The sequence below is a fragment of the Manis javanica genome, chromosome 5 (genome assembly GCF_040802235.1).
Source record: "Manis javanica isolate MJ-LG chromosome 5, MJ_LKY, whole genome shotgun sequence".
Classification (NCBI taxonomy): domain Eukaryota; kingdom Metazoa; phylum Chordata; class Mammalia; order Pholidota; family Manidae; genus Manis; species Manis javanica.
Window position 1 is genome coordinate 51,621,828 of NC_133160.1, and position 25,772 is coordinate 51,647,599.

The window sequence follows — 25,772 nt, forward strand, 5'->3', positions numbered from 1 at the left end:
CCCCCTCCTCAACCCAAACAAAAAGAACACTCCCTTGGTTTCCCGGTGCTGCTAAGCACCGGTCCCAAGGTTCGCTCCCTAAACTCCCTCCCCCTTGCCTGCTCGCTTGCTGTGTACATAGGAATGTTACAGATAAGAAAGCAGAAAGGTATAAATTGCTCCCTTTTCCTTTGTTCGGGGCTCAGACTTTTTGGGAGATTACTCCCCTCTGAGCCCGCAGGTGTGAAATAAAGCCTCAACACTCCAAGACCTCTGAGTGCCGCTTGGTTTTTTCCGTCGGTGATCCAGTCCAGGTATTTTTTCAGTGTTTTCTGTAACAGCCTAAAGAGGCAGAAGATCAGGCAGTGTGTTTAAGGAGAGACTTCCATTCCTTGAGGCCCACTGCATAGAAACCAACAGATGCAGGCACCACCTCATCTGGCTGGGAGGCACTCCACTGTTAGAGGAATTCAGCAGTACAAGTGGAAGCTACATCAGCAAACATTTTGAGGACCACACAAGGTTTCATTTGAGTGTTTGCTCATTAGGAAAGGGACTGTCCAATTTCCACAACAAAGCAGAGCATGGTAAATTCTCAGTTTCTGAGAAACGGAGCCTGTTTTTTCTAAGCTTTCTGCAGATCTTCTGGGTGTAAAAAGAGGTGGGGGAAAAAAGGCATAGGATATGTAGGTAGATGGGCTGTGATCAATCACCACAAGAGACATGAAATATTGAGGGAAACAAACTGCCCAAAGATAAAGCTGGCCTTCATGTGTGATTTCAATGACTTTTTTGAAAATGGCCATCTATCTCTTATGTGTGGCTAAATCCCTGAATTCTGCCATGCTCGGTCCTCAAAGCTCCAGATTCCTGACATAGGAACAGCTGTACGAATTAGTTGGTCTAAGCTTTTGGGTGGCTTCCAACTTCTTCCGCTCGTGCCCTACAGGTGAAGGAAAGAAGTGACGTAATGCACTTCGCTGGGCTACTTTAATGACAATACAATGGAGAGGGGGAGGGGTTTCTGACGGTGACAAGTTTAGCTCATGACTTTCCCTAGGGATGCAGGAAACAAAAACAACGACAGCCATTGGCTGCGTCCGCTTCGACCCGGGTATCTATCTCCAAGTCTGGAACCCTGAAACACTTATTTCCTGGGAAGAGGGGTGGCGCCGGCTTACAGAGCGTCAACCATAAGCGCGCGCGCGCACACATACATACACACACACACAACACACACGGAGGCTGGCGGCGTCCTCCCTGCTGGGATGGGTGTGGGGGCGAGTGCTTGGCACACGGTCCCCAGAAGGTTCCCAGAGCCAGCGGCCGCGGCCCGTGTCGCCGCTCAGAGCCGGAGGAGGGCCCGCGTCCGCAGAAACTGAGGTCACCGGGCTTGCTGCTAGTGAGCTGCGCTGTCGTCATTCACTCGCAGTGTCCGAAGCGTCCTTCCAGCGGGAAGTTGGGCTTCGCCGCGGGTGTGAGCGGCCCCGACGCGGGGAGTCAACGCGTGGTGACCTCGAGCGCGCCGAGCTGCTAGAGGCGGAGGCGGCCGGGAGCTCGGGTCGGTGCCGCGCCCCAGCCCAGCTCGGCCCCGAGTGCGGGGCCGGAGCAGCTCGCGTCGCCCGCAGCCCTGCCGGCCGCCGAGCCGGATCCCGAGGCTGAGCCACCCCACTTCCTCCTGCGCCCGCTCCTCCCGCCGCCGTGGGCCGGAACCGGGCTGCGGAGCGCGGGCCTGGGCGTCTGCGGAGAGGATGCTGCTCGCCGCGCCCGCGTCCTCGCTGTCCTCCCCGGCCGCCCGCGGGGGCTTTGTCGTCCCGGCACCGCGGGCCGCCCTCTGGTGAAGTCGCTCTCCGCCGCGGCACCTAGCGGGCGGGAGGGCGCGTGTGCCCGGGAGTGCGCAGGTCCGCCCGCGGCGCACGAGAATATGTGGGTGAACCCCGAAGAGGTGCTGCTGGCCAACGCGCTGTGGATCACCGAGAGGGCCAACCCCTACTTCATCCTGCAGCGTAGGAAGGGGCGCGCGGGCGATGGAGGCGGCGGCGGCGGCGGACTGGCGGGTAAGGACAGGGGCCCGACCCAGCGCCGGGCGCCCGGAGCGCTGCGGCGCCGGCCGCCGCCCTGGGCTACGTGCACCCGAGGCGCCGCCGGGTCCCCCGGGGCTGGGCGACCCGCCCCGCGGTGGTGCTCGGTCCTCTGGATGCATCCGGAGTCATAATTTTCAGGCCCTGAAAGATGCTTTTACGACTCTGACAGGCTGCGGGGCCCTTGTTGCACCGAGCCCCTTAAGTGGAGATGTTGATGAGAATGGAGATGAGTGACTGTGGGGGTGATGGAGTATCAGCTCTTAGGAATTGATTGCGGTACTACCCCCGGCCCCCCACCCCGCTCCCAAACATCCTCTCCCGCTTTAAAACAACATCGCTTTATCTACGGACAACAGAGGTGGAGAACGGTTAATTTTTGCAGCATTCTCCTTACTGGTAATGGCAGGACCAGGTATAAATTGCTCTTTTGTTTCCAGGGAAGCAATCAGTAAGGAACTGGTGCGGTCATTTCCTACATTAGTTACAACCAAAGAGAATGAATAAGGAAAAAGGATTTTTGTTGTTGTTGCGTCTAGTTAGACACAATAAAGCAAGTTATCCGGTCGTAAAAAGAATTACAGTGTATCTGCAATTTAACTATTTTAAATCAATCACTTTTTCCCTGGACCTCCTTAGAAGGTATTACCAATACTGTAACTACTACTAAAACCGTGCCATATCATTTAGGAAAATACTACCAGACCCGTAACACAAGTAGTCATTTCAGAAAACTCTTCCTTTATTAACTAATTGGTTGGCTTACTGGGAGGTTTCAAATAATCTTGAACTCATATCATCCTGGAGAAATTGAACCTTCCCCTCTTTTTCGTTGGTTTAGAATGAACAGAACTGGGATACCTATTATAATGAAAAACTTAGCAAAAGAAATAGAAGTTTTAACCCTGGAAGAGACTGCTGAAAAGAGATGGATGAACTTTGACCTCTTAGAATTCAGAATCTGTCACCCTCAAGGATCTTGCATGCTGGGTAAATTGTTGCTTTCAAAATACCCTGCTGTGAACTAAAAATTCTTGGTAGAGTATGCATTTGGTTGTGATTATAATTCGTAAACTAGTTTCTCGGGATTAAATTCAAGTATATTGTGCAGCATATACTGGTTTGAAACATCTTGTTGGTGCATCAGATTGCCTGTAGATAATCTTATTTTTCTGTCCTTTTTCTACCATAAAAGGAAAGGGTTTCTGAGGAACTCCAGACCCCAATCTGGAAATTCTGGTTAGTGGCCTAAAATCAATTTTCTAGTTCATTTTGTAAAAGTTGACTATAAACATTAATGTGTAACTTACATATCTAATAGTGGAATCAGCCCAGACGGTCTTTAAGTCTAAAACAACAACGTATACTAGATAGTTTATTATATTAACGAAGACTGTTTTCTGCCTGGAGTTATCCCTCCTATACCATGTAACTAGTAAGTATTTATTTCTTAGAGTCATTTGCAATAGGTTATGAAAAACTCACAGGTGTAGAATCTTCTTTTTCTAGTTAACATTTTTATTGTGTTTTTACTGACACTACAGTCCACTTGGAATCTCATCATTGATGACTTATTTCAGATAGATAAAGTTTTATCTTTTTAATTGAGAAACCACAGTTATTGGACTTACTGCTAAATAATTGAAATTACTGTCATGAGTAAAAATTTTCCTTCTAACAAAGGCTATTTTCAACCAGTAGAGGAAAAATGTTTGCTCTGATAGATTGGTGCCACGTCAAATGTAGCAGGAGCATTTATTTTAGAAATCCATGTACTACATATAACATATTCTGATTGCAATGAGTTCATTCATGCATTCATTAGCTCACTAAATCATTTAACGAATATTTGTTGGCAACTTCTGAAGTGCCAGTGTCATGAGGCTCACAGCATTGTTGGAGAAAACAGATGCTGATAAAGTAATCATTTAAATTAATATAACATTGTCACTCTTCAGGGTCTCAGCAGAAAATAGAATCTAATTTAGGTCAAATGAATAGAGTATAGTGAAAAGAAAACTTAAAAGATGGAGACTGGGTTACCAGAACCAGTAAGAAGCTAACAGCCAAGGGGAGCTATTACCACTGGAGGTGGCAGGAATGGTGTCACTGGAGGCCATGAGAGCTAGAGCTAGACAGGAGGAGCTTGGGCCAATCCAGAGCAGCAGCCACCCCTAGAGACACAGAACACAGTAAAAGGGTGTGGGGAGGACATACCTGATTTCTCTCTTCTCCCACTCTCTAGCTTCTGTCATTGCCTCTCATCAGTGGAACCCAGTGGAAGTCAGCTGCACAAGGGGATCTAGTCTCAAGGGATCAGCCTCCCAGGGATGATCTGGGATATGGGAGGTGGTGGGGTCAAATTAAGAGCAACCTACACTAGCATAGAGGAGAGGAGCATGCTGTTGGTTACCCCAGTTGGGGGTGAGATTGGAGGCAAAGAAAGTTTCCCTGAAGAAGTTTTCCTTGAGCTGAACACAGAAAGAGGAAGTCAGCCTGTGGGGAGAGGAGGGAAAAGCAAGTGTGGGTATCATTTGTTGGAGATTTTCTGGAAGATCTCAGGACCTTTATGTAATGTGCATTATCTGGACCAATGCACCATGTCCATTCATCAAATGATAACAGATGAGTGGGAAACCTGAGTGGGCCACACTGAGGACACTTCCCTTTCAGTTTTATTAATCTATTCTCTTTCTAGTTCCAGGCAATATATTAGGTAATGACCCAATGAAGTCTTTTATTATAGATGCTTTTGATTGATTTAACTGTGATTTCATACACATACAGGAAGATGCACAAAATAAAAGATGCAGGGTGCAATGATTTATCACAAAGTGATACCTTGCAAGCAACAAAGAACTTTGGTAATACCCCCAGAGGCCTCAATTGTGACCCTCTCCCAATAACTACTCACCCACCCTAAAAAGTGCTTTCATGTTGCTAGTATATTAACTATTAACAAACTTGCTACTGGTTGCAGATAATGTTTTTCTTTGTAGATTAATTATATATAAAATGAAGGATAATTTGTGTTACTACCCAATGGAGCATAGTGTCATAACTGGTACCTTCTGTCTATTGAGGTGAGCAGTGGTCTACGGCTGTGTAAGAGCTTGACTTATAATTCTTATATAACAAGCAAGTGCTGCTAGCCAGAAGCACTATTAGAGAAAAGCATACGTTGCTTGTTCATTGCATTAATTTCTTCACCTCTGTTTGTTAGCAATGTCAAGAGAATTTTGTCCACAGAATGATTTAATCACCCATTCCAACTTGTCTTGAAATTTTACCTTGTTCTACAAACAATCTGTAATAGTGAATGCATATAATCTGTGTAGGATTTGAAATGGCTTTTGACATCTTCTGGGTTTTTGTAAACTGCTCTCAAAAAGTAGGGAAGAAGAGCCTCAGTAAATTGAAAAAGATTGAAATTGTACCAACCAGCTTCTCAGATCACAAAGGTATGAAACTAGAAACAAATTACACAAAGAAAATGAAAAAGCCCACAAACACATGGAGGCTTCACAACATGATCCTAAATAACCAATGGATCAACGACCACATAAAAACAGGGATCATGCAATATATGGAGACAAATGACAACAATAATTCAACACTGCAAAATCTGTGGGAAGTAGCAAAGGCTGTGCTAAGAGGGAAGTCTATTGCAATATAGGTGTACCTCAGGAAAGAAGAACAATCCCATATGAACCGTCTAAACTCACAATTAATGAAACTAGAAAAAGAAGAACAAATGAGGCCCAAAGTCAGTAGAAGGAAAGACATAATAAAGATTAGAGCAGAAATAAATAAAATCAAGAAGAATAAAACAATGGAAAGAATCAATGAAAGCAGAAGCTGGTTCTTTGAGAAAATAAGCAAAATAGATAAACCTCTAATCAGACTTATCAAGAAAAAAAGAGTCTACACACATAAACAGAAACAGAAATGAGAAAGGAAAAAGCACTATGGGCACCACAGAAAACAAAGAATACTATGAAAAATTATATGCTAACAAACTGGATAATCTAGAAGAATGGACAACTTTCAAGAAAAATAGAAGGTTTCAAGGCTGACCCAGGAAGAAACAGAAAATCTGAACAGACCAATTACTACCAAAGAAATTGAATTGATAATCAAAAAACTAAGAACAAAACAACTGGTCCAGATGGATTCACTGCTAAATTTTATCAAACATTTAGTGAAGACCTAATACCCATCCTCCTTAAAGTTTTCAAAAAGTAGAAGAGGAGGGAATATTTCCAAACTCATTCTATGAAGCCAGCATCACTCTAATCCCAAAACCATGCAAAGACACCACAAAAAAAGAAAACAATGGACCAGTATCCCTGATATAGATGCAAAAATACTCAACAAAATATTGGCAAACCAAATTCGAAAATACATCAAAAAGATCATCCATCATGATCAAGTAGGATTTATTTCAGGGATGCAAGGATGGTAAAACATTTGAAAATCAATCAACATCATCCACCATATCAACAAAAAGAAGGACAAAAACCACATGATCATCTCCACAGATGCTGAAAAAGCATTCAACAAAACACAACATCCATTCATGATAAAAAGTCTCAACAACATGGGTATAGAGGACAAGTACTCCAACATAATAAAAACCATATATGACAAACCCACAGCTAACATGATACTTAACAGCAAAAAGCTGAAAGCTTTTCCTTTAAGATCAAGAACAAGACAAGGATGCCCACTCTCCCCACTTTTATTCAACATAGTTCTGGAGGTCCTAGCCATGGCAATCAGACAACACAAAGAAATAAAAGGCATCCAGATTGGTAAGGAAGAAGTTAAACTGTCACTATTTGCAGATGATAAGATATTGTACATAAAAAACCTTAAAGAATCCACTCCAAAACTACTAGAACTAATATCTGTATTCAGCAAAGTTGCAGGATACAAAATTAATTATACAGAAATCTGTTGCACTTCTATACACTAATGATGAACTAGCAGAAAGAAAAATCAGGAAAACAATTCCATTCACAATTGCATCAAAAACAATAAAATACCTAGGAATAAACCTAATGAAGGAAGTGAAAGACCTATACTCTGAAAACTACAAGACACTCATGAGAGAAATTAAAGAAGATACCAATAAATGGATACACACCCCATGCTCATGGATCGGAAGAATTAATATTGTCAAAATGGCCATCCTGCCTAAAGCAATGTACAGATTCAATGCAATTAGTATCAAAATTCCAACAGCATTCTTCAATGAACTAGAGCAAATAATTCTAAAATTCATATGGAACTACAAAAAAAAAAAAACCCAAATAGCCAAAGCAGCCCTGAGAAGAAAGAATAAAGCTAGGGGAATTACACTCCCTGACTTCAAGCTCTACTACAAAGCCACAGTAATCAAGACAATTTGGTACTGGCACAAGAACAGACCCATAGACCAATGGAACAGACTAGTGAGCCCAGATATAAACCCAAGTATATATGGTCAATTAATATACAATAAAGGAGCTATGGACATAAAATGGGGAAATGACAGCCTCTTCTACAGCTATCATTGGCAAAACTGGACAGCTACATGCAGGAGAATGAAACTGGATTATTATCTAACCCTATACACAAAAGTAAACTCAGAAGTCATGAAACCATAAAACTCTTAGAAGAAAACATAGGCAAAAATATCTTGAATATAAACATGACCAACTTTTTCCTGAACGCACCTCTTCAGACAAGGGAAAGAAAAGCAAATATGAACAAATGGCACTATATCAAGCTAAAAACCCTCTATACAGCAAAGGACACCATCAGCAGAATAAAAAGGCATCTTATAGTATGGGAAAATATATTTGCAAATGACATATCTGATAAGGGGTTAAAATCCCAAATATATAAAGAAGTCACATGCCTCAACACCCAAAAAGCAAATAACCTGGTTAAAAAATGGAAGGAGGATGTGAACAGACAATTCTCCAAAGAAGTAATTCAGATGGCCAACAGGCACATGAAAAGATGCTCCACATTGCTAATTAGCAGGGAAATGCAAATTAAAACCGCAGTGAGATGTCACCTCACACCAGTTAGGATGGCCACCATTCAAAAGACTAGGAACAAATTCTGATGAGGATATGGAGAAAGGGGAACCCTCCTACACTGCTGATGGGAGTGTAAACTAGTTCAACAATTGTGGAAAGCTATATGGAGGTTCCTCAAAAAACTTAAAATAGAAATACCATTTGACCCATGAATTCCACTGCTAGGAATTTAACTGAAGAAAACAAGTTTTCAGATTCAAAAAGATATATGCACCCATATGTTTATTGCAGCACTATTTACAATAGCAAAGATATGGAAGCAACCTAAGTGTCCATTAGTAGACAAATGGATAAAGAAGAGGTGGTACATATATACAATGGAATATTATTCAGCCATAAGAAGAAAACAAATCCTACCATTTGCAACAACATGGATGGAGCTGGAGGGTATTATCCTCAGTGAAATTAGTCATACAGATAAAGGCAAATACCAAATGATTTCCCTCATTTGTGGAGTATAAAAATGAAGCAAAACTGAAGGAACAAAACAACAGCAGACTCACAGATTCCAGAAGGGACTAGCGGTTACCAAAGGGGTGGGGTAGAGGTGGGCGGGTGGGGAGGGAGGGAGAAGGGGATTGAAGGGTATTATGATTAGTACTCATGGTGAGGGGGGTGGTCACAGGGAAGACAGTGTATCACAGAGAAGACAAATAGGGACTCTGTGGCATCTTACTAAACTGATGGACAGTGACTGCAGTGGGGTACAGGGGGGTTCTCGGTAATATGGTTGAATGTAGTAACCACAATATTTTTCATGTGAAACCTTCATAACAGTGTATGTCAATGATACCTTAATCAAAAAATGAATAAATAAGTAGGAAAGAGATAATTTACTCAAGGTTCCTTTCAGAAATTTGAGAGGTTAAGGACAACTTCCTGTTCTAGGGACATTTTAGACACTTTCTGCCTTGTTGTTATCCTGTGCAGAGAGGACCCACTTTATGAAAAGATCAGGTTTTAAATTGTGGATGGTTCTCACGCCTGCACACAAAAGCATGTTTCATAGCTGTATACAAATCAGGCATTTGTCATTTGGGACTCAGCAGCTTATCCTGCTAACAACTGTGGTAGGTACCACCATAAGGCCTGGGTCTTGGAGGTTAATGCCGATGCATGCTTCCTGGCACAGTGGGAGACAGGGAATGCCATAGGCAAACTGAAAAACCACCAGGATTGCTCTTGGCACAATTTCTTTGTGTTCGTTCTCTAGTCCTTCACAGGACTCTTGTTTTTTCATCCGTCCCATAGGAATCAGACAACTGGATTCAAATCCCAGCCCTAGCTGTTACTAAGAGATGTGATTTGGGAAGCTTCTCTTCCTTTCTGAGTTTGATTTTCTTATATGGCTTAATAACCTTTGAGCACATTGTGACGATTCTGAGATAAATTATGTAAAATATGGAACAAACATCCATTCATAGATGATGGCCCATCACAGTTCTGTCCTTGCGGATGGGCTCCTGTAGGTGTTAGGAAGCCACTGACTCTCAATTCACACCACTGTGTGACCAACTGAAGCGTCTGCAGTTTACAGAGACACTACATATTTTAGAGGGTGCTGTTGAACAAATGGGTCATTGTCTGATTTTTAGGCAACTTAAAAAAGTGAACCCAAATATTCAGGCTTTTTGAAGAAGGTAAGTTTTGGTGAACAACTTTTGTTTCTTCAGACCTACCTTCCTCCTGCCTTCCCCTTCCTCCTTCCCTTCCTGGATAGGGTCATTTTGAAAGCTCAGCCAGTAAGTACAGTACTCGCATCTCTCCCTCTCCCTTCCTCCTTCCTCCTTCCTCTCCCTTCACGCTCTCCTTCTTGGCACAAATGATTCTTTGTCAGTGGCAAATGGGACCATCAGGCAAATGACTGAGGTAGGAGGTGGGAGGGGCCAAATTTTCTCTTTAGGTGGATGAATAGATAGATGATAGATAGATAGATAGATAGATAGATAGATAGATAGATAGATAGATAAAGATGTAGTTAATTAGTCAATCAAATTTGTAATTGAGAAACATTGGTTTTTGTAGTTAAACAAGAGAACTACAAAGAAGTCATGAACCCACTTTCTCCATTTCTTCATTTTTCCTTTCTTGTCAGGTGTGTTTCTATCAGAGGATAGACCAGTCATTTTTAAAGGTGGTGTGAAATTGCCAGTTTGCTCTAGTTTGCTTCAAATGCCATTTCAGTTTTTCTGTTGGGGTATTTACACAACCTCCAGGGAGCTAGGATTTCTAGCTGTGGGATCTATTCAAGAGATACACTGAGGTTCTGCTAACTCCACTAGGCATCTGGATTAGAAACTTGCTTTGAAATAAATCAACTCTTCTACTTTGTTTGGGTCAAGGAACACAAATCTAGGTGAATAACTGTCTAGTCCATGAGGTGAGGTCTGTGAAATGTACACTGACCTGTTCTTCTCCATTATTCTAAGGTTTGCTGGGCAAGCATTTCCTGGGGGGAAACTCAAGCAGAACATTAAGGGCTTGATCTCTGTTTATGCTCTAAACAAAAACAAGTGAACTCTGTTTATCATTCATTTTTTTCTAGATTACTTGTATTAGTACTTATTAATAAGGCAAACTATTTACATTTCAGTAGTACAAATGAATTTTTTAAATCTCTGTGTTAACCTTGGAACCAAGGTAGTCTCTAATAAAAATAAGCAAATCTAACATTTACATCTGGACTTTAAAGGATAAAATGAAGAAATCATTACTTTAGTCTCATTGCATTGGCATTTTATAACATCTACATATGTATTACTATAATGGATAATGTAAAATACATTATTTCTAAAAGCATTGGTGTAATAAAATTTCAAATTTATATGGTCTAAAGCTAAATTTCAAAAAGTCATTTTTATTGTGGTCATTTTATTAATGCTTGATTAAGTGTATTTTTTATTAATTTTATAATTAGCATAGAGAGCGCATAAAAGGCAAAGAAGCTAACATTTGCTGAAATCCTGTGTTTCAGCTATACTGCTAACTTTTCATTCATCGCGAATTTGAGTTCCACAATGACCGTGTAGGCTAGGTAGTATTCCCTCTATTATAGCTGAGGAAACTGAGTTCCTGCCAAAGTTAAGTATCTTACTTAAGAAGCACTGCTAGTAACACATGGAACTTGGATTTGTACTCAGGTTTGACTGAATTTGGAAAGAGAGAAGGGATAAAATGGGGGATACAAAGGAGAGGGGAAGAAGCAATTGGAATACATTTTTTGGAAAACTAAAGGAAACCGAGGCAAAGTGTGTCCGTCTTAGAAATGTAGTCTTGAGTGTGGAAATGAAGAGAACCACAGGGTGAGGCTACACCTGTTCCCATGCCACGATTGGCTAGTGCACCTGCTCCCATGGCACGATGTCATTGACTAGCGCACCTGCTCCCATGCTGAATGTCATTGGCTAGCACACCTGTTCCCATGCCAAATGTCATTGGCTAGTGCACCTGCTCCCATGCCACGATGTCATTGGCTAGTGCACCTGCTCCCATGCCGAATGTTGTTGACTAGCGCACCTGCTCCTAAGCCGAATGTCATTGGCTAGCAGCTATCATGACTCTGAGTGCCAATTTGGAAGTTTGAAAACAATCTCTGGATTTTCCGAAAAAAAGTTTTTCCAGCTTTCCCCATATCCAGCCTTTTAGTTAAGCTGTGTTTGGACCACAATATGGAACCATTCTAAGTCATACAATTAAGAGGGCATTGAAATTAAGAGGGTGGAGGACCAGACAAGGGGAAAGCCTGTTTGTGTGGATATTCCACAAAGATATCAATATCCATGTTTACTGTGAGTGAGATCAATCTTAAAAGTTTATGTTTACCCAGGAGGAAAAAATGTAAATTTGACATACAATATTGATTTTTATTAATGTAATTTGTGTCAAATGTCATAACAATTTCCTTTATTAAGTATCTGCTTGTTTTCCCTTTGTGGGTATAAAAATATTATTGAGCTTTTTATAGGATCATTACAATAGTTTGGACCCTAAACTTTTTCTCTTTTAGGGATACTTAAATGTATTTTTTTTAAATGGGTATTTCAGGAAGTCATTGAAGAACCTGAAATCATATACTAGATTTATGAACTTCATTAGGAACCTGAGGCTCCACCACTTTCATCAGCTACTTAAAGTACATTGTACATCAAACACATAGAGATCTAATGCCCTGAAGGCTTACATTCCTAACTCTGAATATTCTACCAAGCAGTTTTCAGGATTTTACTGTTGTTGCTTGTACTAGGATTACTATAAATCAAAAGAAGTTTTATACTGTTTGCAGGTAATTCTGTTAGCCTTCTAATCAGTTAAAAAAATGTTCAGCTTGCTATATAGGTGTTAAAGCATTGGTCACATATCTGTGTCTTTGAATTATGATGATAAAAATGTTCCTGCTTCTTCCTCTTACCCGACACCCAGATGTGTGGCCCTCCAACTACATATCTCAGTTTCTTATTGTGGGGAAGACTCTAGTGTGTGTGTGTGTGTGTGTGTGTGTGTGTGTGTGTGTGTGTGTGTAGAAGGCAGACTAAACAAGGGGTTGGGAAAGAGGGCACGGACTATGCAGTGAGAACTGCTGGCATCCAGTTCCCCTCTCCCTGCCATTGCTCCTTTCAGGGTACCCTCCCTGGGATTCTCTGTGATTTGACAGGCTACTCCCTTGGTTCTCTCTTGTTAATCTTCCTTCCCTACAGGTGAATGGGAAGAGGAATGGGGTCCAGATACAGAACAGTGCGTTGGCATTTTCCTTTTGCCCTAAAAAATTCAGCTATGAGCCTCTCACCATGTGGTTCTGACTGGGTGGCATGGCTATTGTTACAGACAATGTGCTGTTTCCCTTAAACAACTGTCAGGAACCTAATTGATCAGAAGAACTGAAAACCCCTCTTTCTTTCTGTTGTCTGTTTTGCAACTGGACCACATCTTGGTTCTCAGATGCGGCCATGCCTGAGTGTATCCTGTGATCTTTAGGAGGAGGTGCCATATGCCTTCTGATTTGAACTATTTATCTGCTCTCACCTATTCACCTGTGCCACTGTCTCCCACCCCAGTACTATCTCCCCAGTAAAATTGAGTTTTCCCCCTTTTCACAATCCCCATCTTCATGGATGATTCCATGGAGGCTTCATAAAGGCATCAGGTAGTTTTGTTTTTGAAAAGATTCATAAGTTTATGGAATGTTCTTCTCTAAGCCCTGCTAATATTGTTCATATGATTCCATGTCCAGGGCATTTGACCAAGCAAGCATCCCATGACTTTTTCACAACTCAGATGGAAATTTTGGTTGTTTAACTTAGGTTGTACCATGATAGAAATACCCATAATGGGAGGAAAAGATGGCAGCATGAGTAGGGTGGTGGAAATCGCCTCCCCAAAACATATATAGTTTGAAAATACAGCAAATACAACTATTCCTAAAAGAGTAGCCAGAAGATATAGTACATCAGCCGGCCTACATCTGCAAGAACCCAACATCTCATGGAAAAGCATAAGATACAAAGCCATGACTTGGTGGGACCCAAGCACTACCCTCACCCCAGCTCACCAGTAGAAGGAAAAGAATCAGAGCAGGGAGGAAGTGGAAGCACAGGACTGCTAAATAACTATCCCTAGTAATCTGCTTCAGGAGCACAGACACACATTGCATGGTGCTCTGGATATTAGAGGAGCAGAAAAGCAAAATCCATGAATAAGACTGTGAACAGGTTCCTACAGCCAGCTGATCTGAGACAAAAGAAAAGCAGGCACTTCAAAAGTCTTAAAAGGACAAGGGTTTAACAGGTGGACAAAATCGTCCTGGCACACTCAACCCAGGAGGCTGGGATCTTTAAGGAACTTCAGGTGTCCTAAACCCCTGGTTGGCAATGCAGCTCCAAGATCCCCACACAGTGATAGGCAGCCTGCTGTTCCTTCCTCTCCGTAAGCACCTGCAAGCAAAGTGGCTGTCCCTGCCATTGCTACAAATCAGCTGGAAAGCAGCCCCGCCTACAACAACCTCACAGCCTAATACAGAGGATTCTCCCTGCACACAGCTAACTGGTCCAGACAAAGAGGTTGGTCCCTACATGCAGTTGACCAGCAGACAGTGGACACAGGCACAGAGACTGGGAGGCACGAAGGGGCTTTGCTCTTGTGGCAGAAAACACGCCGCTCACCTGCGACCCCCGCCAGTGTCCTAGGCCATCCCAAGGACCACCTCACCTGTGGCAACTCAGGAGATTAATGGAAAGGCTGCTCCCTGTGCATGGTTGACTGGCACAGACAGCAGAGACAGGCACAGAAACCGGGAGGCATGAAGGGACCTTGTTCTCATGATAGAACGTGCACCGCTTGCCTGCAACCCCTGCCAGTGCCCTAAACCAACCCGAGGGCCGCCCTGCCCATGGCAGCTTCCTGTAGACAATAGAACCACAGACAGCAGAGATGGGCACAGAGAACAGGAGGCGCGAAGGGGCTCTGTTCTCATAGCAGAACATGTGCTGCTACCCTGCGACCCCGACCAATGCCCTCGGCCATCCCGAGGGCCGCCCTGCCCATGGCAGCTCAGGGGATTAACCTAGAGGCTACTCCCCCTGTGCCATTAACTGGCACAGACAGCGGAGACAGAGAAGGTGACCGGCGAGCAGGAAGGGACACACGCACCACTCTCCGGTGGCCACTCACATTGCCGTGAAAAGGCAGAATAACCTTGTTCAATCCAAAATCCCTCAAAACACCAGAAAGAGGGCTTGGTGAGACTGAAGTCACCAATATTCCTGAAAAAATTCAAAATAAAAGTCATAAGCATGCTGATGGAGCTACAGATAAATATTCAAGAGCTAAGGGATGAATTCAGGAGGAAGATAACAAAAGTGAAACAAACAATGGAAGGACTTAAGAGCAGACTGGATGAAGTGGAAGAGACTGTTAATGGAATAGAAATCAGAGAATGGAAATACAGAGAAGCTGAGGCAGAGAGAGAGAAAAAAGGATGTGTAGGAATGAAAGAATATTAAGAGAACTGTGTGACCAATCCAAATCGAACAATATTCACATTATAGTGATACCAGAAGAAAAAGAGAGAGAAAAGGGGATAAAAAGAGTCTTTGAAGAAGTAATTGCTGAAAACTTCCCAATTAGGGGAAGGAAATAGTCTCTCAGACCATGGAAGTCCACGAATCTCCCAACACAGGGGACCCAAGAGGGACAACACCAAAACAAATATTTAAAATGGCAAATTTCAAAGACAAGGATAGAGTATTATAAGCAGACATAGAAAGTAAAAAGATCACTTACAAAGGAAAAGCCATCAGGCTATCATCAGACTTCTCAGCAGAAACTTTACAGACCAGAAGGCAATGGCATGATATATTCAATGTAATGAAACCAAGAATACTCTATCCAGCAAAATTATCATTTAAATTTAAAGGAGGATTAAACAATTTCCAGATAAGGAAAAGTTGAGGGAATTTACCTCCACAAACCATCTCCACAGTGTATTTTAAAGGGACTGCTCTATGTGGAAGTATGCCTAAGGCTAAATAACTGTCACCAGAGAAAATGAAACCACAGCAAAGGATGTAGACCAACTAAATACTAACTAAATGCAAAATAAAATCAGCTATCTACAAAGTCAGTCAAGGGAAACACAAAGAGCACAGAATAAAATGCCTAACATATAGAGAGTGGAGGAGGAAGAAAAAGAAGGGAGAGAAATAAAAAATAATCACACTCTGTTTATAATAGCGTAATAAGTGAGTTAAGTTAGATGGTTAGATAGTAAAGAAGCTTGCCCTTGAAGCTTTACCAACCACGAATCAAAAGCCTGCAATGGCAATAAGTACATATGTATCAATTATCACCCTAAATGTAAAGGGACTGAATGCAACAATCAAAAGACACAGAATTTCAGAATGGATAAAAAAGCAAGATCCATCTACATGCTGCTGACAAGACACTCACTTCAAACCCAAAGACATATAAAGACTAAAAGTGAAATAATGGAAAAAGATATTTCATGCAAATAATAGGAAGAAAAAGCAGGTGAAGCAGTACTTGTATCAGACGAATAAGACTTCAAAACAAAGGAAGTCACAAGAGACAAAGAAGAACATTACATAATGATAAAGGGGTCAGTCTAACAAGAGGATATAACCATTATAAATATTTATGCATCCAACACAGGAGCACCTACATATGTGAAACAAATACTAACAGAATTAAAGGAGGAAATAGAATGCAGTGCATTCATTTTAGGAGAATTCAACACACTACTCACTACAAAGGACAGATCCACCAGACAGAAAATAAGTAAGGACACAGAGGCACTGAACAACACATTGGACCAGGCGGACCTAACAGACATCTATAGCACATTCCACTCAAAAGCAGCAGGATACACAGTCTTCTCAAGTGCACATGGAACATTTTCCAGAATAGACCACATACTAAGCCACAAAAAGAGCCCTCAGTAAATACAAAAAGGTTGAAATTGTACCAACCAACTTCTAAGACCACAAAGGTATAAAACTAGAAATAAATTGTACGAAGAAAACAAAAAGGCTCACAAACACATGGAGGCTTAACAGTATGCTCCTAAATAATCAATGGATCAATGACCAAATTAAAACAGAGATCAAGCAATATATGGAGACAAATGAAAACAACAGCATAATGCCCCAAATTCTGTGGGACACAGGGAAGGCCATTCTAAGAGGAATGTATATAGCAATCCAGGTTTATTTAAAGAAGGAAGAAAAATCACAAATGAATAGTCTAAATTCACAATTATTGAAACTGGAAAAAGAAGAACAAATGAGGCCCAAAGTCAACAGAAGGTGGATCATAATAAAGATCAGAGAAGAAATAAATAAAATTGAGAAGAATAAACAATAGAAAGAATCAATGAAAGCAGGAGCTGGTTCTTCAAGAAAATTAACAAAATTGATAAACTCCAGCCAGACTTATCAAGAAAAAAAGAGAGTCTACACACATAAACAGAATCAGAAATGAGAAAGGAAAAATCACTAAGGACAACAAGGAAATAGAATTATGAGAAAATACTATGAAAATCTATATGCTAACAAGCTGGATAATCTAGAAGAAATTGACAACTTTCCAGAAAAATACAACATTCCAAGATGGACCCTGGAAGAAATAGAAAATCTAAACAGACCAAATACCAGGAATGAAATTGAATCAGTAATTTAAAAACTACCCAAGAATGAAACTTCCAGATGAGATGATTTCACCACTGAATTTTATGAGACATTTAGAGAAGACAAAATACCCATTCTCCTCGAAGTTTTCCAAAAAATAGAAGAGGAGGGAATACTCCCAAACTCATTCTATGAAGTCAGTATTAATCTAATACCAAAACCAGGCACAGACACCACAAAAAAAAGAAAACTACAGACCAATATCCCTGATGAACAAAGAAGCGAAACTACTCAACAAAATATTAGGAAACCAAATTCAAAAATACATCAAAAAGATTATCCATCATGATCATGTAGGATTTATTCCAGGGGTGCAAGGATGGTAAAACATTTGAAAATCCATTAACATCATCCACCACATCAACAAAAAGAATGACAAAAACCACACGATCATTTCCACAGATGCTGAAAAATCATTCCACAAAATTCAATCCATTAATGATAAAAACTCTCAACAAAATGGGTATAGAGGCAAGTACCTCAATATAATAAAGACCATATATGACAAACCCACAGCCAACATCATACTTAACAACCAGAAGCTGAAAGCTTTTCCTCTAAGATCAGGAACAAAACAAGGATGCCCACTCTCTCCTCTGTTATTCAACATAGTACTGGAGGTCCTAGCCACGGCAATCAGACAACATAAAAAAAATAAAAGGCATACAGATTGGTAAAGAAGAAATCAAACTGTCACTGTTTGCAGTTGAGATGATATTGTACATAAAAAAACATAAAGAATCCACTCCAAAACTTCTAGAACTAATATCTGAATTCAGCAAAGTTTCAGGGTACAAAATTAATTCACAGAAATCAGTTGCATTCCTATACACTAACGATGAACTAGCAGAAAGAGAAATCAGGAAAACAATTACATTCACAATTGCATCAAAAAGAATAAAATATCTAGGAATAAACCTAACCAAGGAAGTGAAAGACCTATACCCAGAAAACTACAAGACACTCTTAAGAGAAATTAAAGAGTACACTAATAAATGGAAAATCATCCCATGCTCCTGGGTAGGAAGAATTGCCAAAATGGCCATCCTGCCTAAAGCAATCTACAGAATCAATGCAATCCCTGTCAAAATACCAACAGCATTCTTCATGAACTGGAACAAATAGTTCTCAAATCATATAGAACCACAAAAGACCCCGAAGAACCAAAGCAATCCTGAGAAGGAAGAATAAAGCAGGGAGATCTCACTTCCCAACTTTAAGCTCTACTACAAAGCCACAGTAATCAAGACAATTTTGTACTGGCACAAGAACAGATCCACAGACAAGTGGAACAGAATTGAGAGTCCAGATATTAACCCAAGCATATATAGGCAATTAATATATGATAAAGGAGCCATGGATATGCAATGGGGAAATGACAGCCTCTTCAGCAGCTGGTGTTGGCAAAACTGGACAGCTACATGTAAGAGAATGAAACTAGATTACTGTCTAACTCCAAACATAAAAGTAAACTCGAAATGGATCAAAGACCTGAATGTAAGTCATCAAACCATAAAACTCTTACAAGAAAACATAGGCAAAACTCTCTTGACTATAAACATGAGCAACTTCTTCATGAACCTATCTCCAGGGGCAAGGGAAACAAAAGCAAAAATGAACAAGTGGGACTATATCAAACTAAAAAGCTTCTGTATAGCAAAGGAAACCATCAGTAGAACAAAAATACATCCTACAGTGTGGGAGAATATATTCATAAATGACATTTCTGATAAGGGGTTGACATCCAAACTATACAAAGAGCTCATATACCTCAACAAAGAAAAAGCAAATAATGCAATTAAAAAATGGTCAGAGGATCTGAACAGACACTTCTTAAAAGAAGAAACTCAGAGGGCCTACAGGCACATGAAAAGATGCTCCACATTGCTAATCATCAGAGAAAAGCAAATTAAAACCACAATGAGATATCACCTCACACCAGTTAGGATGGCCAACATATAAAAGACAAACAACAGATGTTGGCGAGGATGTGGAGAAAGGGGAACCCTCCTACACTGCTGGTGGGAATGTAAATAAGTTAAACCATTGTGGAAAGCAGTATGGAGGTTCCTCAAAAAACTAAAAATAGAAATGTCATTTGACCCAGGAATTCCACACCTAGGAATTTATCTGAAGAAAACAATATCCCTGATTCAAAAAGATATATGCAGCCCTATGTTTATCACAGCACTATTTACAATAGCTAAGAAATGGAAGCAACCTAAGTGTCCATCAATAGATGATTGGATAAAGAAGATGTGGTACATATACACAATGGAATGTTGTTCAGCCAAAAGAAGAAAACAAATCCTAGCATTTGCAACAACATGGATGGAGCTAGAGGGTATTATGCTCAGTGAAATAAGTCAGGTGAAGAAAGACAAGTACCAAATGATTTCCTCATCTGTGGAGGAAACAAAGCTAAAACTGAAGGAACAGAACAGCAGCAGACTCACAGAACGCAATAATGAACTAACAGTTACCAAAGGGAAAGGAACTGGGGAGGGTGGGTGGGAAGGGATGGAGAAGGGGCATAATGTATATTAGCACACATAACACTGTGGGGGCAGCCAATGGGAAGGCAGTATAGCACAGAGAAGACAAGTAGTGACTCTATAGCATCTTAGTATGCTGATGGACAGTGACTATAATGGGGTATGTGGTGGGGACTTGATAATGGGGTGAATCTAGTAACCACAATGTTGCTTGTATAATTATATATTGATGATACCAAAATTTAAAAAAAGTAAAAAAAAAATACCTATAATGAGTTGTGATCTGTTCCCCCTTGGTGCCAATAAAAACTTTGGCCTGCAGAGCACACCTCTGACTCTTGCTTTTTGTGTACATTTCAGTTTGTCACCAGGATTGTGTACAAGTGAATTCATAGCTGTCCTAAACTTTAGTACATGTGCTTTTAAAGGCAGTTGCAGATTTCTGTTTCTGTTGTGCATATAACCTACTTTTTTTAAAGCTTAGATGAGCATAAGAATTTTGTAAAGCCTTTAGAGGAATATTCTCTTTCGTTACTCTTACTCACCAATTAGATCTTTGTCTTAGAGCATCCATAATATTTACATTGATTGGGAGAGAGCATTTTCAAAAAGCTTAAATAGTGATAATCGTTTTTGAAAGGACTTTGGAATGTCCTTCAAATAGAATGGAAATGTCAAAGACAGTATCTGTTCCTGTCTGAGATTGCTTATGGCAGATAGAAAAAGTTTGATAAAAAGAAATTCTGTATTTATTTTTCATTGTAAATTATAGTTGCAGTAAAGGAGTTTAAACATTTTCCATGATTGCTATCTTAAAGGACTCTCTGGACTGGAAGGACACCCAGTGATGCTGTCTCTTAAATATGTGACCATAGTTGTTAACTTCTTTGAGAATTTTTCATCTGAAAATGGGGATTGTTTCCCCTACCGACCACCCGAGTTTATTGTGAGGGTCAAATGCAACACTGAGAATCCTTTGAAAGCCAAAAGGATCAGTCAGGTTTAATATGGTATTAAGATTCTGTGTATCCAAATGAAGTCCTTACTTACCAGAGTACCCTCCATCTACTCAATGAAGTCAGGAACTGTGTGGCAGTGGCTGTATCAGAAACCCCTGTGCCGCCATCACCTGGATGGCAGCATGTACCCACCAGAAGCAGAATTCATTAGAGCGATGGAAGGAAAGAAAGAAAGGAAAGGAAGGAGGGAGGGAAGGAGAAAAGAAGAAAGAAAAGGGAGAAGAAGAGAAAGAAAAAAAAAAGGTTTGGTTAGTGTAACTGGGATGCTAAATTGTCAGGCCATTTTAGTGTTTTAAGTCTAGGTGAAATTGACAGACTAGTCCTTATTTTCTTGGAAGCAGTACCACGCACACAGTTAAGCAGTTCCAGGAAATCAATTCCATGTACCTCGAGATTCCATGCACCTTGTTACGATTTCACTCCAAGACAATCAGAGTAGGAAATGGAGAGAATACCTGCTGAACTATTCTGGGGGGCCTTTTGTCCAGGCTGTCCAGGCAGTTGGGAAGAATCTGAGTTTACGGAAATGAGTGTGTAAAGACTTTAATATTGCTGAATTTCAAGTTGTAGGGCAGTTTGCTGAAATTAACAGGGAAAATGAAAATCCAGTCATTAAGAAGCATCAAATTTACAACCCCCAAAATCCTCTGAAGGATCTGAGAAAGAGAAATTTCTCTGAAAAGACTTTTTCTTGTTTTCCTGGGCAAGTCTGGTCCTGACAGCTAAATAAAGGAGTGATTAGTACCTGGGTGTTTAATAGCTCCTGGCATTTTAGACTCAAATAATTATTTTTGAAGAGAGGGGAGAGGAGGAAAGAGGGAATGGAGGCAAGAGAGATATTGCCTATATTGTAAAGGTCAGTTTTCTAAAATGTTAAACATTTAGCAATATTCTTTATCACCCAAAGAAATGTCTTTTTCCAAATTTTGAAACATGGAGTCCTCTCAGTCTCTTTTGTTTTTACAGCCTTGATAGAGATGTCATTTCTGGTTATAAGTTACATTTCATTACTGGGCAGAATATCTGCAGTTTTTAAGAGTTACTATGTGATAAAAGGAAACTGGCACTTCGCCAAATGTCAGGCAGACAGTAAGGAGTGATTGGTCAAGGGTGAACTGGAGTCTTCGCCCTATTGAAATAGCAGACACAGACTATTCATCACACTGGCAGTAGTATGTGTCACCATAATGCATACTGTTGTGATTTACAAATATATGCTGTTGTTTGGAATATATCAATAGGAATGTTCATTCCTTGATATGCATTCAACTTCTTTGCAATTAGCCTCAAAGTTACTGAGTCAAATAACCACCCTTTCCACAAAGACCTAGTTTCCTGATAATGATGAAGGAATTCTGGGGCTTAGTAGAGTGTTCTGTTCTGTAAACAGCTCTGGAAAGATCTTGAGTTTTATATTGAAACTGGTTTTAACTGGTGGTGGTGTCATGAATTTTACCTCACCAACACCAGGTTTCATTTCAGTTAATGAAATAAACAATAAGATAAGATGAGAACTGAGCAGTGTTTTACTTAGAACTTGGAAAGTGTGAGTGAATAAACAAAAACAATGTCCTAATTGGGAAAAGTGTTCTGATTTCCCAGATATCTTCTTGAACTGGTATTTGAGACGTCTTACATTTGTATCTAGTTGTTAAGACAGAATGCCTTTGAATAAGTGAATATACTTACAACTGTATAAAGATAATCTGTAAGTGTTTGGTTTTCTTTTCATATGAGACTGATGACAATTTCTGACAAGGACAAGCAGCTGTCCATGGAGACTTGCTGTCCTGGAAGTCAGCTGGAGAAGATGCAGATTAACCTACCCATACCTCTAAACCCCATTCCCCTGTAATAACTTAGAACCTGTTATATATTATACATTATTCATACATTCATCAATATTCTTTTGAATTTATATTTTCAATTGGTACTCCCCTGAGGGAGAGCAGGCTAGTGTTTAAAAAAGTATAGACTGGTGGTTAAGAACGTGGCTTTGAAGCTGCCACCTGAGCAGGTCCTACACAGGGCATTGTGCCCTTAGAAAACGGTGTCCTTTCTGAGCTGCCCCACTGGGAAAGTACAAACCCCCAGGCAGAGCTGGGGCCAGATTTCAGCACCACCCATCCCTCTCACCCAGCTGCCTTTATGCAAAGCACATACTTCACAGAGATAATAAGTCCACTTGAGTTTGAAATCTACTTTTCACTTCCAGGCTGGTATGGTTTGGGGCAAATTGTTTCCCTGCCTCACTCTCCTCATTTTTAAAATGGGGGTAAAAATAGTGCATATATTGGAGTTGTTTACATCTATAAATGGGAAGTGTTGAGAACAGCAGTCGGAACCTTTCAGTAGCTCAATAATTCATGACCATTATTAGAAGATGATTCCCATTATCTGAAGGAGTGAACACTTGAAGTAGCCATGCATCTTTGGGGATTCAGCTTCGAGGTCCAAAGTGCCAGTTAAGAAAGGTTTTCACTTCCTGGTAGTGGAAGGAGAAGAGAATTTGAACTAAGAAGACCTTGCTTTGAGTCCCAGCTCTGCTGATTTCAGTTTTTTCATATAGGTAATAAGGTGAGAAAAGTGACAGCTCCTCAGGATCTTCGCTTAGATCACAAAAGTAACAAACGGGGAGGCACTGAAGCACTCTGCAGTGGTTTGGTTTAAGTTAGTTTTGCTCAGGCTGCACAGGGTTTTAGGGCCAGGTATTGGTTCCTCGGGATAGGCACCAGCTTGCAAACCTTTTACCTTCCTGTGAATTAACCACTTTGATGATTTCAAATGCTTTTTTTTTTTTATGGGTTAGTCAGAAGAAAATTTCTGGATTTTGGCAGTGAGACTCCTCATCATAATTAATGATCCTAAAAATGATAATAAATTATAATACCAGTTGAGTGCTTACTGACAGTTGGTGCTATCATCTGACCATCACAGCAACTCCAATTAGCAGCACTCACCATTATCCCTCTTTTGAGGAAGAGGGTACTCAGTCTACGGTCACTCAGCCAGTAAGTGCTTCAGCTGCTAGGATGTGAGCCCAGGCAGCCTGCCTTGAGTCCACCTCTTGAAACACTCTGCATCATGCTTCCTTACCCCCTAGCCTCTCTGGAACTTCAAAAGCAAGTTTACCTAGCCCCACAGTCTGAGTAAGAATGTGACTGACCGTCGCTGAATAAAGTTAAAATACATTTAACTTGAATTCACTGAGGACAGGCAGGTACTGTCTGATTGGTCAAGTAGCAGCTCTCAGTGTATTCAGGGTAGACAGTGTCCATTCCAGCAGTGAGAAGATCTATCTGCAGTGTTCTCCATTTGGGGTTGGCATGCACCCATTGTTCAAATTTGCTCCCTGTGGTGCCCAGCTCCTCACCACTGTGTGCTAGTGGCTTTGATGTGACAGTAGGTGCATGTCCTCTTTCTTGTTGATATCTCAGGAAGACAGTGCCATCAATCCCATTATTTTTCAGGGTATCTGACTTATGATTTTCCCTGGTTCCAATAGCTTAAAGTGAAGGCCTTTTTCCAGATGAGGTGCCCTTGGTCTCTGAGTGGCCAGCTGACACACACCGGGTTGTAAGAGAGGTGTGAGGAAGATCTACTCAAGATGAGACCCACACAGGCTTACTAATCATGTCATGGACTGAACTCGGAGACAAAGGTTTTTAGAACCTGGAGTCAGATGGGACTAAAGGTTGAAGCTCTAGGAAGTTACAGGAAAAGGCAGGTGGGTGGTGGTTATTCCTACCAATGAGTCAGGAGTCTATATGGGGGAAGACAATCCCTGCCACTTTCTCACACTGAGATTTTTGGCTCCGTAGAGGCTACAAAAATGTCTGGACAAGTCAGTGGTACTGTCCCTCCAGAGTAGAGTGCTTTCGCAGACCCAAATGAAGTAATTGCTCAAAAGGGGACTTTTACAAAGAACATGATAAAAGAGAAGACCCTGTTACATCATTATTTGTTATTCTATTTTGAAAATCAGGAAGAAGGAAAGTACAGCCTATTATATGGAACCAAAGTTATCATTTCCCTAGCGCCTTTATGGGGCTCTTTGCTGTTGTGATGTCTAAGTTGAACTTGGTGAATATGCTTGAAAGCAATCTCATTTTCACATCATCAGAATATTCTGGTTAAATCTCATTAAAAATGTGGGGATTTGTTCAAACCATGCATATCTCTAACATCTTAGGAAAAACAAAATAGTTAATGTATACCGTTGCCCTCATTACTTTTCTGAGATCTAGTGAGGTGGTCTCACTGTGTTCTTGTATGAAACCTGAAATGTTAACATGGAAAGAGAGTAACCCATTAACAGCAATTCCATAGCTATAATGAATGAAGACTGTGTGACAGAGAAAACCCAAAAAGAGAAAGAGAGACAATTCAGGATACAAAGGGGAGCAAAGCAATGCCAAAAGGATCTTGCTTGGTGGCACTAGATGCTCCCCTATGTTTGCACTACAAATTCCTAAATTTTCAACAAAGGAAGTAGATTTCCACCTTTTCTAAAATAGCTAACTTAAGTTAATTGAAAGATATGGCAGAATTGCTACTAGAAAGTTTACCATTTAAAGTTAAAAAAAAATCTTCATGTAACTCTGAAACTACTTGAACTTGAGAGAGAATTGTTTCCTTTTCCCCTTAAATTGGATTGTGGCCAACATTCCTGACTGATGTTGAACATGGCATCAAAAGATTGTGCCTAAAGTATGTAGCCAGTGACCTTTATAATCACTCTACACATTGGTGGAGAAGTGTTTACCACATTACATTCCTTATTAACTTCAGTCCAGCAGAATCTACTTGTTTTAGCTTTAGCCTTGGTAACAGGCCAATGTCACAATGACTTCTTATATTGTACCTAACAAATGCTTTAAAAATAAATGCACATGAGAACTCTATTTTC

The 25,772-nt window shown here is 40.7% G+C and overlaps 1 protein-coding gene across 2 annotated transcripts in view; it reads left to right on the top strand.

The window, feature by feature from the left end:
* Positions 1–964: 964 nt before the first annotated feature.
* The window catches only part of TBC1D9 (TBC1 domain family member 9), a 130,830-nt gene continuing 106,022 nt past the window's right edge, over positions 965–25,772 (top strand). The window contains exons 1-2 of one of the 2 annotated variants that reach the window (XM_036998691.2): positions 1,903–2,036; positions 2,902–3,050. In XM_036998691.2, the coding sequence (XP_036854586.1) occupies positions 2,903–3,050 (148 nt within the window). In that variant the 5' untranslated portion in view covers positions 1,903–2,036; position 2,902. Of the gene's footprint in view, positions 2,037–2,901; positions 3,051–25,772 lie in introns of both variants that reach the window. The other variant, XM_036998692.2, reaches the window with a different exon arrangement.